The sequence below is a fragment of the Drosophila albomicans genome, chromosome 2R (assembly GCF_009650485.2).
Source record: "Drosophila albomicans strain 15112-1751.03 chromosome 2R, ASM965048v2, whole genome shotgun sequence".
Classification (NCBI taxonomy): domain Eukaryota; kingdom Metazoa; phylum Arthropoda; class Insecta; order Diptera; family Drosophilidae; genus Drosophila; species Drosophila albomicans.
Genome location: NC_047631.2, coordinates 13,252,839 through 13,269,919, shown reverse-complemented (window position 1 = coordinate 13,269,919; position 17,081 = coordinate 13,252,839). Strand labels below are relative to the sequence as shown.

At 34.2% G+C, this 17,081-nt stretch overlaps 2 protein-coding genes and 2 long non-coding RNA genes across 7 annotated transcripts; 1 reads left to right on the top strand and 3 right to left on the bottom strand.

The window, feature by feature from the left end:
• Positions 1 to 1,681: 1,681 nt before the first annotated feature.
• On the bottom strand, positions 1,682 to 3,868 carry LOC117573496 (ferritin subunit). 4 transcript variants are annotated; one of them, XM_052006498.1, is made up of 5 exons: positions 3,733 to 3,868; positions 3,389 to 3,497; positions 2,521 to 2,613; positions 2,151 to 2,428; positions 1,682 to 2,074 (listed from the first exon to the last, which is right to left on the bottom strand). In XM_052006498.1, exons 2-5 carry the CDS (start codon positions 3,468 to 3,470, stop codon positions 1,793 to 1,795), a joined length of 735 nt encoding a protein of 244 aa, XP_051862458.1. In that variant the 5' UTR covers positions 3,471 to 3,497; positions 3,733 to 3,868; the 3' UTR covers positions 1,682 to 1,792. The 4 variants fall into 4 exon arrangements, with proteins under 4 accessions (XP_051862458.1, XP_034112615.1, XP_051862459.1 ...); XM_034256724.2 differs by lacking the exon at positions 2,521 to 2,613 and having other exon boundaries at positions 3,733 to 3,866; XM_052006499.1 differs by having other exon boundaries at positions 3,389 to 3,832.
• Positions 3,869 to 4,949: 1,081 nt separating this feature from the next.
• On the top strand, positions 4,950 to 6,804 carry LOC117573495 (soma ferritin). Its single transcript, XM_034256723.2, has 3 exons — positions 4,950 to 5,110; positions 5,398 to 5,521; positions 5,825 to 6,804. Exons 2-3 carry the CDS (start codon positions 5,416 to 5,418, stop codon positions 6,388 to 6,390), a joined length of 672 nt encoding a protein of 223 aa, XP_034112614.1. The 5' UTR covers positions 4,950 to 5,110; positions 5,398 to 5,415; the 3' UTR covers positions 6,391 to 6,804.
• A 4,443-nt stretch (positions 6,805 to 11,247) lies between these two features.
• LOC117573498 (uncharacterized) lies at positions 11,248 to 12,301 on the bottom strand. The gene is made up of 2 exons (XR_004572702.1): positions 11,961 to 12,301; positions 11,248 to 11,436 (listed from the first exon to the last, which is right to left on the bottom strand). It is a non-coding gene; the product is annotated as an uncharacterized LOC117573498 (long non-coding RNA).
• A 2,732-nt stretch (positions 12,302 to 15,033) lies between these two features.
• LOC127565837 (uncharacterized) lies at positions 15,034 to 16,747 on the bottom strand. Its single transcript, XR_007955231.1, has 2 exons — positions 16,610 to 16,747; positions 15,034 to 15,074 (listed from the first exon to the last, which is right to left on the bottom strand). It is a non-coding gene; the product is annotated as an uncharacterized LOC127565837 (long non-coding RNA).
• Positions 16,748 to 17,081: the final 334 nt, after the last annotated feature.

Genomic DNA, 17,081 nt, shown 5'->3' with positions numbered 1-17,081 from the left:
GCTTTGTGTCTGCAGGAAATGTGTATAACAAGAAGAAGAAGGCATCTTCAAACCCATAAAGTTTGTCTGTCTGTCCATCCATATGAACACCTAGATCTCAAAGACAATAATAGATAGAGATAGAATTTTTTTCGACAGCACTTGTTATGATTGCACGCAGATCAAGTTAGATCTTAAATTTTGCCACGCCTAGTCCCGTCACCGCAAATCGAACAACAAGCGTAATTTTTAAGCTGAGTCAAGACTCTGCATACATACAATAGTCCCTACAGTTATACCTCTTGAGAACTTTGTTGCGATGAGATACAAATTTTGAAATTCTATAATATACAATTTTGTTTTGTTTTGGCTGATAATCTGGTTTATTTATTTTGTACGTTACGTATATTTCGAATGTAATACTGTATCAATATACCTGAAATAGCCTTTGGTATATTTTTAGTATTTTTCAGGTATATCAATTTGGTATATTTTACATTTTTTGTTTTTATCAAAATGGGTGGCGGGTATCTCACAGTCGAACACACTCGACTGTAGCTTTCTTACTTGTTGATATTCGCCCTGTATTTTTCCCTTCGTATTTTTCCATTTTTGACATATTTATTAAATCAATTACATCTAAAATTGCATGTGAAACAGCTGAAATGCAAGTCGAAGATAATAGAGTACCACAAAGAAAGAAAGCGACTGAGATAACTATGAATCTCTCAGAGTTTATAGCGGATCCTAAGAGTAAGAACGTGGCACACGTTACTTTCAGCATTTTTGCTTGCTGCTGATTTATGTTCGCCTGGTATTTCACCAGGTTTTCACCTTCATCAAGAAAAACTGTAACTATGAATGTGCAAGGTTTCAAGATAGTTATCTGACCGTTACTAAAGTATATGTTAGATACTGAAAAGATTAAAAAAAGCAACAAGTAAGCCCAACCGCAAACAGTACATGCACATTTACATATATTCGCAAATTGGAATTACGTAATAATTTGTTAAGGGTAAGTCCCAATCGCTTGTATTTCCCCATTTTAGATTAAAATCGCTATACTTACTTATGAATACGAGTATGCAGGGTTTGTTGAACTTTTAACAGATTCATAACCCAAAGTCCATAAACAAATCAATAGAAATACTTTATTCGCATTGTTTATTTAACCATATTTATTAACATTATTTGCTAATTGACAGAAAAATATATGTATTTATTGTATTGTAGTTGTGTAGGTGTATAAATATGCATGTCAATGATTTACTTATGTAATTTCTGATGAATTCTTGTCTCGAGAAGTACAGAGACCTTAAGCATGAGAACTTCAGCTCGTGTGCGAGAACTCGTAGCGATAACGAAATAATTATAACATATTGTAAATAAATCACAACTTAGTCTGTCATTTACACGTTTTTTTGATAAACATTTTTGCCGCTGATTTCTGTTAAGTCCAATTCAAAGTGGTTCGATAAGAAAAACTCGATGTTTTAACTGTGCATTGGAATGGAATTGAATGCAAACAGATCGAAATTTTTATTACAAATTAAACAAAATTGAAAGAGAAATTCAACTTTTCATTACGATTTAATTATGGACTAAATTTGGCAAAATGTTTAAATGACAAAATACTTGATGCATTCATTGTTTTTGTGCTGAATTGTTCTTGCTGTTTGTTGTTGTTCTTTGCTGCGGCTGATTACAGTAAATTTTAAATAATAGTTTTATTTGTTGTTGTTTTTTTTTTTTGAAAGAGCACAGTTAAAACTATGAATAGCTTGCTAGTGATTGAGTTGAGGGTTGATTTCCCTTACAAGTTCTTGTCGAACAGGAATTCGCCAAGCTCGCCGTGCGAATCCATCATCTTCTCCAATGTGGTGATCTTGCCAGCCAGGTCGCGTTGGCCAGTCAGCTGCTCCTCCAGATAGACGCCAGTCAGATAATCGACCAGATGGTAATCGTTATCTTCACCATTCTTGGCGGTGCCCTCGCAGGTCTTGATAAGAGCGCGAATGGAGTTGGTCACCTCGGTTTCCAGCTTGAAGGCCGCCTCCAGAGCAGACAGACCAGTCCATTTGCTCACATCAACAGTCTATTGTGTTTGTGATATCAGAAATGAATGAAATAATCAAAAAGCAAATTATCAATTGAACAAATAGAGTACTAACCGGCACTTTGATAAGGTTGTTCACGGTGTCGGTCAGTTGACCACGCATCGACAGATATTCAACCAGCTTGGCTCCATGCTCACGCTCTTCCTTGGCGGCCTTGATAAAGTGCTCGGCGAATCCGGGACGATTGACGGTGTCGGTGGCGAAATGGGCAGCCATGGCCAGGTATTGGGTGGAGGCGAAGATTTCCTTTTGGATCTGCTTGCGCATGCTGTTAATGCAAGGCGCCTTCATGTCGGGCCATCCGCTGAAGGCGGCATTCGACTTGATGTTGCCTGCAATGCAACGGAAACAATATCGAGCATTAGAATTATTTTAAAGCCAATAAATGAATAACAATAATAATAAGAGCAGGAATTTCACCTACAAGTTAATAGATCATCGTCTTGCAATTTATTCGTCACCTTGATTTCATCGTTCTTTTGAATCTTCAACTCCTGCACAACACTGAACTGACTAGCTGTGGGCGTGGGGAAGCAGGCGAGAAGCAAGAAGAGTTACGTATGGACATTGCATAAGCATCGTCAGTCGATGCATTTGATGCAATGCTAATTCCATATTCTAGAACAACTAGAACAAAGCATGTGCAAAGCCAAAGTGCAGTAAGAAGTCTCTCTTTTCTGTCTTCTCTTTGTGGTAACGTGCGCAGCGGTCGCCATAGTAACGGCATTTGTTTTGATTTTGTGCCGTGTGCAAAAACGACGCTCTCACTTTTCTTCAGAATAAACTATCTCGCTCGCACATTCACAACCGCGCTTATACTTTGTTATGCTTTTGACAGAGGGCCGTGTGCAAACACAAATCACAAAAACAACAACGACAAGCTGAGAGGCTCTTAATCAAGCTGACAAAAATTCACGCATTATTCAATATGCAATAGTAGGTTACACAATGAAATCAAGCTTTCTATTAAAATCGCGACTTGCAAAAAACATAATTGAGTTCATCTACACGTTGAATAAAAATTAAGACGTAGGAAATTCCCATAGCAAGCTGTGAAGAGAGCACTTTACCTCACAAAGAAGGCAACAGCTGGGTTGAAATGCTCTCTTATTGTTTCTCTCTCTTTGTATTGCTCGCTCAGTTATTGTATGCTCTCACTCTCTTTGTTTGGCCTCCACTTCGTCGCAAACCAAAATTCAATTGCGTCGAATTTTATTGGTTTTTTCAGAGTATTTTTGTTTTGTTTTTAAATTGTAACATGTAATTTAGGAATAAATGATTGTAATACTTACATTTTAGACTATCAGCCTGAGCCACGTTGGCCAGAGCCAGAACGACCAGCAGACTTGCAATACTCGCAATTAATTTCACCATTTTTGTTCTTCGGGTTGCAGTTGATGTCTTTACACAAAATCACAGAACAAATTTATATCACTTTCAGTTAATAATTCAATGATTTCAATGCTTAGTTTAAAATGAAAATGAACCGTTTATGTTAGTTGACCAATGTTAAATAGAAGTTTCGAGTGCGAATCTTTGCTTGTCACAGCTGCCTTTACACACACTGGCATAGAAGGCAAAGCTTGCTCTTGCTTTTTTTCGGGAATTATACACCCAGATTTAATTCTTCCGGTACCTTAGTAATTCCTATGCTATATGACGGGCAAATTATTTTGTCGTATGTTTTTCTTTATTAAACTTTTCTGCTTTACGCGCCTTCGCTATGTGAATGCAAACTGTCGGAGCTGCTGTCGAGTAAAACACTTTTAAACGCTTCGTCGCTGTCAGACTCGCTCCCAAAGAGCGCAGCTCGTACATGTACACAGTATACGTGTGCCATGACTGTGTGTATGTGAGTGTGCTCTTATCATTTCAATATGTCGTCGTAGTCGCTCTGATAATTTCATATTTGATTCTATAGACGCACTTGATTTACAATACTTACTTCCACACGTCCTCACTGCAAAACTGCCTCTAATTACTAAATCTATACTATTGACTAATGGCCACAGGCAATATGGCGTCCCAATGACCGTGGTCGCTCTCGAGTCAGCTGTTCTTTGTTACACATGCACTCTGCAAGCAAGGCATATTGAATCTGTGTGACGCTATAACATAACAAAGAACAAGTTATTTAATGTGGCGCAGATTTCTTAATCAGTTTGTAGTAGCAAAATCTTTTAATTAAGAACTACTATATTTTTAATTAAATTTACTCTTTCATACCCACCAAATGTAAAACAGTTCGCTTAGGGTATTAAATAGCCGAATATCGTACTGGGAATATTTATCGCTTTCATATTAGCTGCAACAACACGTCATGGGTTGCCAAGTATTCGTTTTGGACAGGGACTTAAAACTGATGTGTTAGTTCCTGACTTTAGCGGGTGTGCTCAAAGAGGTAGTGATATCATATGGGATCAATCAAGATTTTGATTGACAATCAGTGCAGACTTGGCAACAATTGACAGCAGCAAAATGACAATGTAGCATTATTGATAATAGAAAAGCTCTTTTGGATAAATTTTAAGTAGCATGACACATTAAATAATGTAGTTGTTTTATATTGGCAATTACACAATTTAATTAAAATCATCTAAAATATTGTATGACGATAACGTGATGTAATTGTAAATGTAAATATAGAAATTCAGTTTTTAACAACATGGTAACCCTATTGAACGAAGAGTATGTCTGAGTCACAAAGAAAAACAACCGCAATAACAACAAAAGCATCAACAGAGGCGCAGCCATATTGCCGGAGCCATGTTTGACTGACAACAAAATCCACAACAGAGAGGCGGCGAGTGCAAAACATACCCATACACGCGCATTTTCACGCACACTTGCGCGCTTACTCACACTACAGCAGCTCGCTCAGCGCCAGCGACAGCATAGAAACGAGACAATCGCAACGCTATAAACAGCAGTTCACGATTTGCGTTCCAACAAGCAGCACATATAAGAAACACAAAAGCAGAGTTAAAACTCAATTTCAAACGGGACAATTTAAAGTAAGTGATTCCGTTCAATTGTTAGTTAATTGCTGTGCGACTCTAACGGTAAATAGAACTAGTGCAAAGTCAAAGCATTCGAAAATTTGAAAAATTCGATTGTTACTTAGTGTCAAGGCAGTGAGAGAGAATTTTCGGGAAAACTCTACGACGCAATAGGAGCGCGCTTTAAAACACATGATTTTCCACTCAGTTTTAATCGAAATCGATTTGCTGACTGCTCAATAAGAAAATTTTGAGAAAATTCCAATAAGTCTAATTGTGAAATTCATTTATTCTAATTCTAGAAGCAAACACAAAACAAAATGAAATACTTTATTGTATTCGCCTTGGTTGCAGGCCTCTGTGCTCTTGCGCAGGCCCAAGAGCAGAGCTGTCAAGTGGACGTTCGCTCTGCGTGCGGCACTAACGGTGAGTACTCCGTATGAAATACATTAAAGAGAAAAGCATGTATGGAAGAGAGAGAGAGAGTGATTGCAAGAGAGTGAGTGCCAAAGCGTGTGCATGTGTTTGTGTGCAGTTGACTCGTTCAGGTTTTTTAACTGTAACTGTGTCTTGCTTTTGAATATTTATATTTTTAAAAATAAACAAGCAATCATGGCCTTTTTCTCAGATGAAAGTAAGCGAAATACTTCCTTATGCTAATCAATAACCCGCCTTAACTCTTCCCACACCGTTTGCTTTACCTGTTGCCTTTTGTTTTACCTCCGATAGGTGGTGTCAGCAATTGTAATGCCCGCTATGCCGCCATTGGCCATTTGGAGGGCAAGCTGCAGAACTATATCCAGTTGCAGCTGAAGAAATCTTACGAATACCTTCTGTTGGCCACCCACTTCAACTCGTACCAAATGAACCGCCCCGGCTTCCAGAAACTCTACCAGGGTCTCTCGGATCGTGCCTTTGACGACACCATCGAGCTCATCCGCCAGGTGACACGTCGCGGTGGCTCCGTTGACTTCAGCAAGCCACATCAGCACGGTGCCGCCGAAGTGCCCGAGGTGCATCTCAATGAACTGGAATCCCTGGCCCGTGCCCTCGATGTCGAGAAGGAGCTGACCACCGGCGCCATTCACGTGCACACCAGCGCCACCCATAGCAGCAACGAGAACCGTGAGCACGATCCCGAGATGGCCCACTACATCCAGGAGAACTTCTTGAGCAAGCAGGCCAAGTCGGTGCGCACACTGTCGGGCTATGCCAACGATCTCGCCAAATTGGTCAGTGTCAAGGAGCCATCGCTGTCCGTCTATCTGTTCGACGAGTATTTGCAGAAGCAATAAAAACACAATTCAATTTTCTCTTCAAATTATAACTCAAACAAAAAAAATAGTATCCAAATTTCATTCTCGTAATATTCTATTTAGTATTACCAATATTCCAAAAACATTTTTTTGCGCTGCGTTTTATCAAATTGAATTGTCATCTGAGTTATAGTAAATAAACTGAAGCGCAGCAGCAGCCGCAGCAACAACAAAAAAAGCAAAGAAAAACATCTGATTTACAATCACTTATTATTTAACTTTGATTTATATTCATACACACTCACACAATCGACACACACACACACACATACATACGCATACACATGTTTGTGATAACACGTTTAAGTAAGCTGCATTCGCTTGAACAAATGTATCTTTAAATTATGTTACCGAGCTAAATAAATAAATACATATGAGTACAACAAAATAAAATACGCAGTGTTTATTCCCAGTTTGATATTTAGCATGCAGATAAGTCTATGCGACGTCTGTCTCTTTGTTTTCCTCTACTCGACGACGATAAGCAACAACGATCTGGGGGTGTACTTTGCTTCGGCTCTGATTACAATTTGCAGGTCAGCACAAAACATTGTAACAATTATACATTGTTTAAGCTTAAACCCAACTGCTCAATTTTCAACACAATTGAAATCAGGAAGGAAGCAACGATTCGCGTTTTTATTTTGCTTTAGCATTGTTGTCGAAATATAAATAAACACTGATATCAACAAAAGTTGAAAGTATTGCTAAAATTATTTGTCTCGCATAAATAAAGTTGTTTAATTAAGCGACAAGATTACTTAAGTTTTTTTTGCAGTGTAGTTTCCGTTTAATGAACTCTTATGCTTTAACTTTTCACGCGTTTGAAATGTTTGCAAAGTTAATGTTGACTAAAGAAATTGTGATGAGAGTTATCTATGTATAAACTTACTGAACTAACCACGTATAAATATAAAAGTAAGAGACTTTCTGCCGATGTGCATGTTTCTCAATTAGTGAATATTATAAAATTAACCATAACAAATTTCATTCGATGTGCATTCCATTCGTTTACTATATAAACAACTCAAAAACATTAGACTTTACATTCACAAAAATGAAATTCTATTGTGTATTACTTCTCCTTGCTGTCAATCTTTTCAAAGGAAAAGCACCGGCCGACATCATAGAATAAAAACCTCTTTAAAGAAATTCTTGTATATAAAATACATACGACAATTACACTTGTTAAATTATTATCTAAAAATGACAAATAAAGTGCAAGCTTTCAATTAATCTATATAAGAATCTTTTCGTATTTCAGTACAAATTACTCAACTTCCGCATTTTATGTTTTTTATGTGATTAAATACTATTGTTATTTTAAATTAATTTTTTGTATTTTACTTCATATCCGCTTTTTGTAATGGAATTATGAAAAATTTTAACATCGCGCTTACTTATCTAACATGTTATGCATGCAATTTAATTAGTGAATAATAATAAAATTAACCATAAATTTTATTCGATGTGCGTTCCATTTGTTTAATATATAAACAAAGCAAAAACCTTAGACTTTATATTCAGTAAAATGAAACTTTATTGTGGACTACTTCTCTTTGCTGTCATTATTTGCAATTTCAATGCTATACTACGAAGAGCACCAGCGGAAATTAAGGAGTAAAAACTCCTTTAAAGAAATCCGTGGATGCAACAAGTTTATGATCTATTTAACTTATATTTAAATATTTTTGAATCGCATAAATAAAGTTGTTTGATTGATATCATCATTTCAATGTAATTTCAGACATGCATTTAATAAAATAAAGAAAATAATGTGTCCATGTGCCATGTAAAATCTTGAAAATAATTTAATTTTGATATAGCAACTGTTAGCACACTCGATAGCTTTCTTATTTATTTACTTATTGTGTCCGCTTCGTATTTACAACTTTTATAAAAACGCCTACTTTTTTTGGCGACAATCAACGTTAACTTTTCTAAGAAAAATGCAACAATTCGCTTTATTATTGCGCTTTTAGCTTTAACTTTTAAGTAATTATGATCTACACAGCGAAACATACATTGTTATATTTTTGCACTCCTATTTACATTTGTATGATTTCTTGAAAATGTTTTAGTTTTTAAGCTGTAATGCATGAAATACGATGCTATTTATAGGTCACTTCTAATATTATGACCAATTGGCTACTTGACAGTTTGGACTTTTATTAAAAGTACTTTTTCATGTGCGACCACGTTTGATATCGATAAACGATTAATCAAAAACTTACCTCGGCAGAAAAATCGAATTTTGAACACTTTCGAGCAATAATTTTTCACAACTTTCGACTTGGATTATTACGACAAGAGTGCACCGATGAACTTAAATCTTTGTAAGGCGATGATGTGGCATCCTATAGCCCTGTGAAAAACTGATTTAATGGATTCTATCGTGGCCGATGCTCGCTGGAAGACGAAGGTTGTGAAGGTCGTCCAAAAACAGACGTTGTGCCAGAAAACATTGATGCCGTGCGTGAACTAACTAGATTCATGTGACATATCGTGAGATAGAGGCATCCTTTGACATTTCTTCCACCAGAATACATTCGCATAAATAAAAAAGGATTGTTCTCGTTGGATCCCGCACATTTGACAATTTAACTTGTGTGAATTTTCAAAGAAATTTTGAAAAAAATACATTCCCTGTGCTTCAAAAGACATTTATAAGAGCGTCACAGGTGACGATTTATATATGGTTATGAGCCCAAAACAAAACAGCAATCGACCGTGTGGGTCTTTGAAGCCGAGCCAATTCCAACGAATCTTGTTCGTGGAGGAAGCACTATTCAGCAAATGGTCGCCTGTTTCTTCGGTAAAACTGGTCATGTGGCGACAGTTTCGCTTGAGCAATGTAGGACGGTCAATTCTGAGTGGTACACCACAATTTGTTTGCCTGAAATCCTTGTAGAATTTCGAAAAACGAACAAGAAAAGATGGATCATTCTGCACCATGACAACACGAACTCTCACACACCAGCTCAAACCCGCGCCTTTTTTTCCGGTCAAAACGTGGAATTTATAGGTTTACAGCTCTGACTTATGACTTCTGTTTATCCCGTACATCAAGGAAAAAAGGCGTGGTCATCGATTTTCTTCAGAAAGTGCTGTTAAAGTGTTCAAAAACTGCCTCAATGTGGAAAAAGTGCTTCGACAATGAGCGCATTCAAAATATATAAATCTTGCTGGAGAATACTGTGACAAACAATAAATCCATTTTTTTTGATAAATATTCGCATTTTCATTATTAGGCCAGAAACTTAAATAGCAGCCCTCGTACAATTATGATAAATTTTTTTTATTACCAAACTTACTGATTTAACAACGCACAAAAAATAGAAAAGTAAAAGGCCTTCAGTCGATATGCATGTAATTGAATTAATGAATATAACAAAATTAACCATAACAAATCCCTTATTTCATTCGATGTGCATTCCATTTGTTTACTATATAAACCACGCAAAAACTTTAGACTTTATATTCAGTAAAATGAAATTCTATTGTGGACTAATTCTTCTTGTTAGCATTATTTGCTATTACGATTATATATATCTTAAAGCACCAGCTGATGTTAAAGAATAAAAATGAATACAAATACTTGATGTATTTAACTTCAAACTAAATTGAAGAAAATAATAAAATCAGTTATATCAAACCTTGAGTTTTATTTTATTTGATTCCGATTTTTATATAAAAACGCAAGAGTGTCAAACTATGGAATTAGTAAAATAAGTAAAAATACTTTTTAGGACTACTTCTTATTATTGCTATTATCTTAGCTGGAGTCTATCAGTAAAAAGCACAAGGTTAAGGATAATAATCTCTATAAGACTTTCTGGGATACATCTCTCAAATTAAAATATAGGATATATAGCTTTCGATAAATATTAGTTTTTTTTGCAAAGATCAATGCATTTTTTGAAAATTTGATTGATATGGAAACTAAGTTTGCAATTGTTTTAGATTATTTCTTTAGTATAGCAATTTTGTAAACAATTGTTATTTGTTTTCATTTATTTACAATTCTAAAAAAGCAACTCTAGTTTTGTTTTCGAACATTTTGAAAATAATACGTTTTATTTATATTATTCTAAAATTTTATTTTTCAACAGATTAACTGATTTTAAAGTAGTTTTAGTTTAATAAACAATCTTATACAATTAAACTTAGTAAAATTCTGATAAATTTTAGACTGTTTAAGCTTTCCACAGAGGTTTCCAGGCAAACATTACAATCATTTAAACTTGACAAATGAGATAAGTGCTACGCTATTATCATTATATTTACACCAACTTTTCGGTCAGCTTTTCAATTGACAGAATAGAAGTATCCAAGTGCAATTCAAGATAAGACAAGACAAATTAATTGCATTGATACGATGGAGAAAGATGGCAAATCGAACTAAAACTTCAGCTGTAGAGGAAATTGCTATCTAATCAAGGACCACTCCACGAGTTGATAAGTGAAGTCATGTCTCTGAAAAATACACGTCATCGATTAGAGTCCGCCATGATTCTACAGTTTTATCGCGAATTGCACACGGCTTTGCTAGACAGTTCCGGATGTGTGGAAAGTCCATGTTTTGTGAATCCATCTTGTCGTCTGACTAAGACGAAGACTCAACTTTACGTAATAATGCACACTTGGGATCTTATCGCAGAGCTCTCGCTCTCTCTGTCTCTCTTTTTTCCTCTCTATCACGGTCTTTATTCCAGTTGTGACTATTCGCTGACGTGTTTCAATCGCAAAATACGTCGGAGCGCAGTTTCCTTATCATCAATGCGAATGCAATAAACATTTTTGTTGAAATAAAATTATAGAACAGCATCACACAAATATTTGTGAAAACCTTCGAAATTCTCCTGTTTTGTTGTTTTTAATATGGCATTCGGACACGCAGCAGATACATTTATCAATTAGTGACGGTCATTCAATGAGGATTTGATGCGTCGTCTGCGGTCGAATTTGGCATTATTTGTGCCGGTTGAGAGACCATCAAAATCTTGGTAATAAACGCGTGTTATGCTGTAATTAGAATGTGAAAAGCAAACCAGAAACTGAGTCCGAAACTGTAATCATAAATGGCAATAGCATCATAACAGTTATGAGTGCGATTATGATAAAATACGTAAGACACATATGGGAACTGAGATCTTTGGGTGCGTGCACTGGTCATTAAATATTAATCCACTTAATATTAATTGCGCTGATTTTCGGGCAAAAAGAAACAAGTTTGTATGTGGTCATAATAACATAAGCTGCCAGGGTTCACAATATAATTGCGGTCATTTCCAGTGCATTTGCCGTTATAGTGAGGGTTGTCTTTAATGGGAGGTCCTTCAAGGCATAAATTGAGCACAACACATCCCATTCTATGTCTAATTGTTTGGCCATAAGCCAGCGCACAAATTGCGTGTCCTAAACCCTTTTTAACTACCGCACATGGTCCACAGCCATAAAGGTGCTGCCTGCTCGGAGAAATTCTCTTCCATTAATTTATGCATTTTAATAAACGCGCCAAGCAATTACTAATCTAGAACACTACATACATTTTTTGGGGTATGCCAACTATAAAACTATTTCGATTTTGTCTGCTCCCAGTGCCGCCAGCTGTTGTCAAAGGATTCGCCTTTAGTTGCTGTCGTTTTCGTTGTTGTTGTTGTTTTTCCATTATTATTTTTGGCATGCAGACAAAGAGCTCATATCAGTTGATAAGAGTGTGAGTGTGTGTGTGCCATATGCAAAATAGCAATTTAATTTCGTTTTATTGCAATGCCATTTACAGTCACTGTAAAGCAGCTGTGACGTCGTCACCCCCACTTCTTGAATGCAATAAATAATCTATTCTGCTCTTTCAATGAAAACTTTAATGAATTGTCCAATGATTTGCAGTTTGGCAACTAAAGAGGTTATAAGAAATGTTACCTTGATATATCTTTTTATATAACTGGCACAACTATCACAAATGAAATTATTTGAGAATTAACAAAATTAAATGAGCCATGCAATATATAATTTGTAATTCGATGTGCATTTGATTTTTATTTAAACAACCCAAAACCCCAGATAGTGTATTGCATAAAATTCCCAGCATACTATTGCATTCAAAATTTACCATAGAGTACAAAATTGTACCAGATTGCCAATCAAAGCAACTAAAACTCGTCACAAGGAGTTCACTTTTGCCAAATTAAATTGTTTGATCGCAACGAGGAATCATAAAGAAAAAATACAGCTCTATTTCTTCTAGTCCCTGAGATCTACATAGGTGTTCTTACAGACAGATAGACAGACGGATAATCAGACGAACATGGCTTTATGAGGTCGGAAATGATAATTACTTAAATGACAAAGCAAGAATACATCATTTCAATTCAAGATTTTTACGTTCCCCAAAATATTATTTGAAGATCTTCTTTAATCCATCTCTAATCAATCAATCTAATCTAATTATCAATCGTAGTTTCTTCAATCGTAGTTTCTTCAAAATTATTTTATTACCAAATTTATTTGTTTTTTATTTCGTGAATATAGTGATATGAAGCTATTGGTATATCTAATTATGTCATTAATTCTTTGTAATTTTAATTGTTTTTAATATAATATATATGTAAAGTTATTTTTATAGACAAAGTAAGCTATCAACGCATATTAATGATATAACCTAGACAAAAAAGGGGTTTTCGTTAACCATGCTAAATCTGTAATTTAATTCGATATGCTCTGAATTGTTATATAAATAGAGCAAAAAACCTCACACTTTACATTCAGTACAATGAAATTATTAAGTGGACTACTCCTCGTTATTGCCATTATTGGCACTGCCTCAGCAGGTTTTTTGAATGACCTGGCACCAGGTGATGTTACGGAATAAAAACCTCTTCAAAGAAATCCTTAAATATAAGTTTTGTAAACAACAACTATTGTGGAAAAATAAAGTTCATGTAAGGATCGACTGTAAAGTGTTTCAATAAAATTAGTCTTTATCCAAGAAAATTGAAAATAAAAAAGACAACTTTATGATCGAGAAGCTTTCTTATAACTGTTACATGCATATTGTATTTCTAGTTCTTACAAAGTTATGAAATGCCTTTTTTCTATGGATAAGCGGTATAGCTGCTTAGGTTACAAAACAGGAATACAACATATCAGTTACGTTTTACGTTCTCAAAAACGAATCGATATTATTTTAAATCCCTCCCGTAAATCAAAAAAATTGAATAACAAGTGTAATTTTAAAGCTAGAGCTACAAATTTTGGTATATACAATTATATATATACAATTACTGTAGTAGTTATGATTCCTGAAAATTTGTTTGCGATCAAAAATTGTGGAAGTTATTAAAGAAATACTTTTGTATGGACAAAAACGCCTACTTACTAGGGGTCTGAGTTGCTTTGGCCGACAATCTGGTACATTGTGCCGTTTATGGTATATTTTGAATGGTGTAATATATCGATATACCAAACATACCATTTGGTATATTTTTCAGTATTTTTTTTAGTATTTTCGGTATATTTTGAAAATGATACCGCAATATTTTGCCTTTATTAAAAATGGGTAGCGGGTATCTCACAGTCGAGCACACTCGACTGTAACTTTCTTACTTGTTTTTGTTAAAATGAAACTCTTTTGTGAACTACTTCTCCTTGTTGCAATTATTGCCGCTGCCAACTTATGGCAAGGAAGATCGCCGGCTGAAATCAAAGAGTAACATATTTAAAGAAATATAACATATGTATTCAAGAAGCTTAAGATGTATTTAATTTCTATTTAAATATGTTTGTACCACATAAATAAAGTTGTTTGATTGACATCTGACCTGTTTTTTTTTAACGTAATTTCAGAGACTTTAAGTCGACGTGCATGTAATAAAATTTAAGAAAATAATTAAATTAACCATGCCAAATCACGAAAATAATTTGATGTGAATTTTATTGAATTAATTCGCAATTGAAATACTATATAATAGATAGATTCACCATCTAGCAAAATAAATTTTGATTGGGTTGTTGTCTTCTCGTTTGTTTAATGTTGCATAATGCATCGCTTAGAATGCTTTGTTTTTAAAATTAATAAGGATTTTGAACTATATGTTATCAAAACTTTCTGTTTTCATTAATTATATTTGCTAATGTAGTTAAATATTGATGTATTTATTCATGTCTTTCTATGTCAAATAGTTTATTTTCTATAATTTTTAGCATCGAGACTTAGTCTTTTTCTGTAGCTTTGTATTACAAAACACAAATTCATCTCGAAAAAAGTAAATCGATTCGAATTTACCTAGTTAATGGTATGTAAGTACAAGGTGTACAGCATCATTCCATTTCTTCTTAATTTGCCATCAATCTGCATATTCATATTGACATATTGAAGATCTCAGCAATTTGTGCGTATTAGATCGATTTAGTCAAATGTCAAATACAAAGTCTGTCGTTATGCATATATTTATATAACTGTGCAAAATACGAGGCGAATAAAATTTATAATTTAATACGATGCGCTTTCGATTCCTATAAAAAGATTTCATAAACCTTAGACTGTATATTCAGTAAAATGAAATTGTATTGTGGACTACTCCTCGTTATTGCCATTATTGGCAGCGTCTCAGCTGGAGGCATTAACAAAAAAGCACCGGGTGATATTAATGAATAAAACCCTCTTTAACATATCTAAAAATGTCACAATAGTGTGCTTTCAATAAAATGCATATTTAAAAATAAAAATATATATTTTAAAGGCAATATTAAAAATCTTATTGTCAGAAAAAAAAAATGTAGGTCGGAGATATTTTCTTCTGACCTATGATTAGAGGGTATAACTACTTATATTATTAAAAACTAGAAGACACCATTTGAGTTGATGATTTTTACGTTCTTTAAAGGGAATCTATATTATTGGAAGTTTCTCTTTAATTGATATCTAAATGATTGTACAGCAATCGTAGATTTTCCAATTCCGAAAATTATCTTATTACAGGATTTATCTGTTTTAATTTCGTTGATATTGTGATATTAAATCATTATTATATATAATTAACTCGTTAATTTTTTTGTAAAATTCATAGTCTAACTTTTTATAACCGCTACCTATAGGATAGAAGGGTATTATAATTTCTGCCGGCAGGAATGTATGAAACAGGTAGAAGGAGGCATCTTCGACCCTATAAAGTATATATATTCTTGATCAGCGTCAACAGCCGAGACGATCTAGCCATGCCCGTCTGTCTGTCCGTATAAAACACTGGATCTCAGCGACTATAAGAGATAGAGCAATAATTTTTTTTCCAACAGCATTTGTTATGCTTGCACGCAGATCAATTTTATCCACGCCCACTTATGCCCTGCAAATCAAAAAATTGAATAACAAGCGTAAAGCTAGAGCTGCTACTTTTGGTATATATAATAACAGCTATAGTAATTGTGATTCATGAAAATTTGGTTGCGATCAGATAAAAATTGTGGAAGTTATTAAAGAAATACTTTTGAATGGGCAAAAACGCTACTTATTAGGGGTCTTAGTGGCTTTGGCTGACAATCTTGTATTTTGTGTCGTGTATGGTATATTTTGAATGTTGTACTATATCGATTAACCAAATATATAATTAGGCATATTTTTAGTACTTTTGGTATATTTGGAGAAAAATACCGCAATATTTTGCTTTTATTCAAAATGGGTAGCGGGTTTCTCAGCTTTCTTACTTGTTCTTTGTTATATAGTTTATTTTCTTCAATTTTTAGCATGAGACTTAGTCTATTTCTGTAGTTATCTATTACAAAAAAGAAATTCATCTTGAAAAAAAGAAAATCGATCGGAATTTACCTGGTTAATCAAGTAAGTAAAAAATGTACAGCATCATTCCATTTGTTCTTAATTTGCCATCAATCTGCATATTCATATTGACATATTGCAGATCTCAGCAAATTGTGCGTATTATATCGATTCAGTCCAATATCAAATTAGAAGTATTACGTAATGCATATTTATATAACTGTGCAAAATACGAGGCGAACAAAATTCGTAATTTAGTACGATGCGCTTTCGATTCCTATAAAAAGATTTCACAAACCTTAGACTGTATATTCAGTAAAATGAAATTGTATTGTGGACTACTCCTCGTTATTGCCATTATTGGCTGCGCCTCAGCTGGAAGCGCTGACAAAAAAGCACCGGGTGATATTAATGAATAAAAACCTGTTTAACATATCTAAAAATGACACAATAGTGTGATTTCAATAAAATGCGTATTTTAAAATAAAAACAATATATTTTAAAAAAAATATTCGAAATCTTATTGTCAGAAATAACTAGTTGTCAAAAAAAACAAAAAAAAAAAGTCTTGGTCGGAGATAAATAAAATGGAGAGTCGGAGTATATCTCTTTCTTATTATTAAAAACAAGAATACATAATTTCAATTGAAGATTTTACGTTCTTTAAAAGGAATCGATATTATTTGAAGTTTCTCTTTAATCGACATCTAAATGATTGTACAGCCATCGTAGTTTTTTCAATTTCAAAAATTATTTTATTACCGAATTTATTTTTTTATAATTTCGTTGATATGGTGATTTGAAAGTCATTGGTATATCTAATTAACTTGTTGTTTCATTGTAAAATTCATAGCTTAACTTTTTTTTTTAATAAAAAATGAGATTTTTTGGACGA

Excerpts from the sequence above, each read along its gene's own strand:
- LOC117573496 (XM_052006498.1), bottom strand. The coding sequence starts at position 3,470 with ATGGTGAAATTAATTGCGAGTATTGCAAGTCTGCTGGTCGTTCTGGCT. Across the intron at positions 2,614-3,388 it reads TCAGGCTGATAGTCTAAAAT|CTAGTCAGTTCAGTGTTGTG; the intron begins GTAAGTATTACA and ends CCACGCCCACAG. Across the intron at positions 2,075-2,150 it reads ACAACCTTATCAAAGTGCCG|ACTGTTGATGTGAGCAAATG; the intron begins GTTAGTACTCTA and ends CAAACACAATAG.
- LOC117573495 (XM_034256723.2), top strand. The coding sequence starts at position 5,416 with ATGAAATACTTTATTGTATTCGCCTTGGTTGCAGGCCTCTGTGCTCTT. Across the intron at positions 5,522-5,824 it reads CTCTGCGTGCGGCACTAACG|GTGGTGTCAGCAATTGTAAT; the intron begins GTGAGTACTCCG and ends TACCTCCGATAG.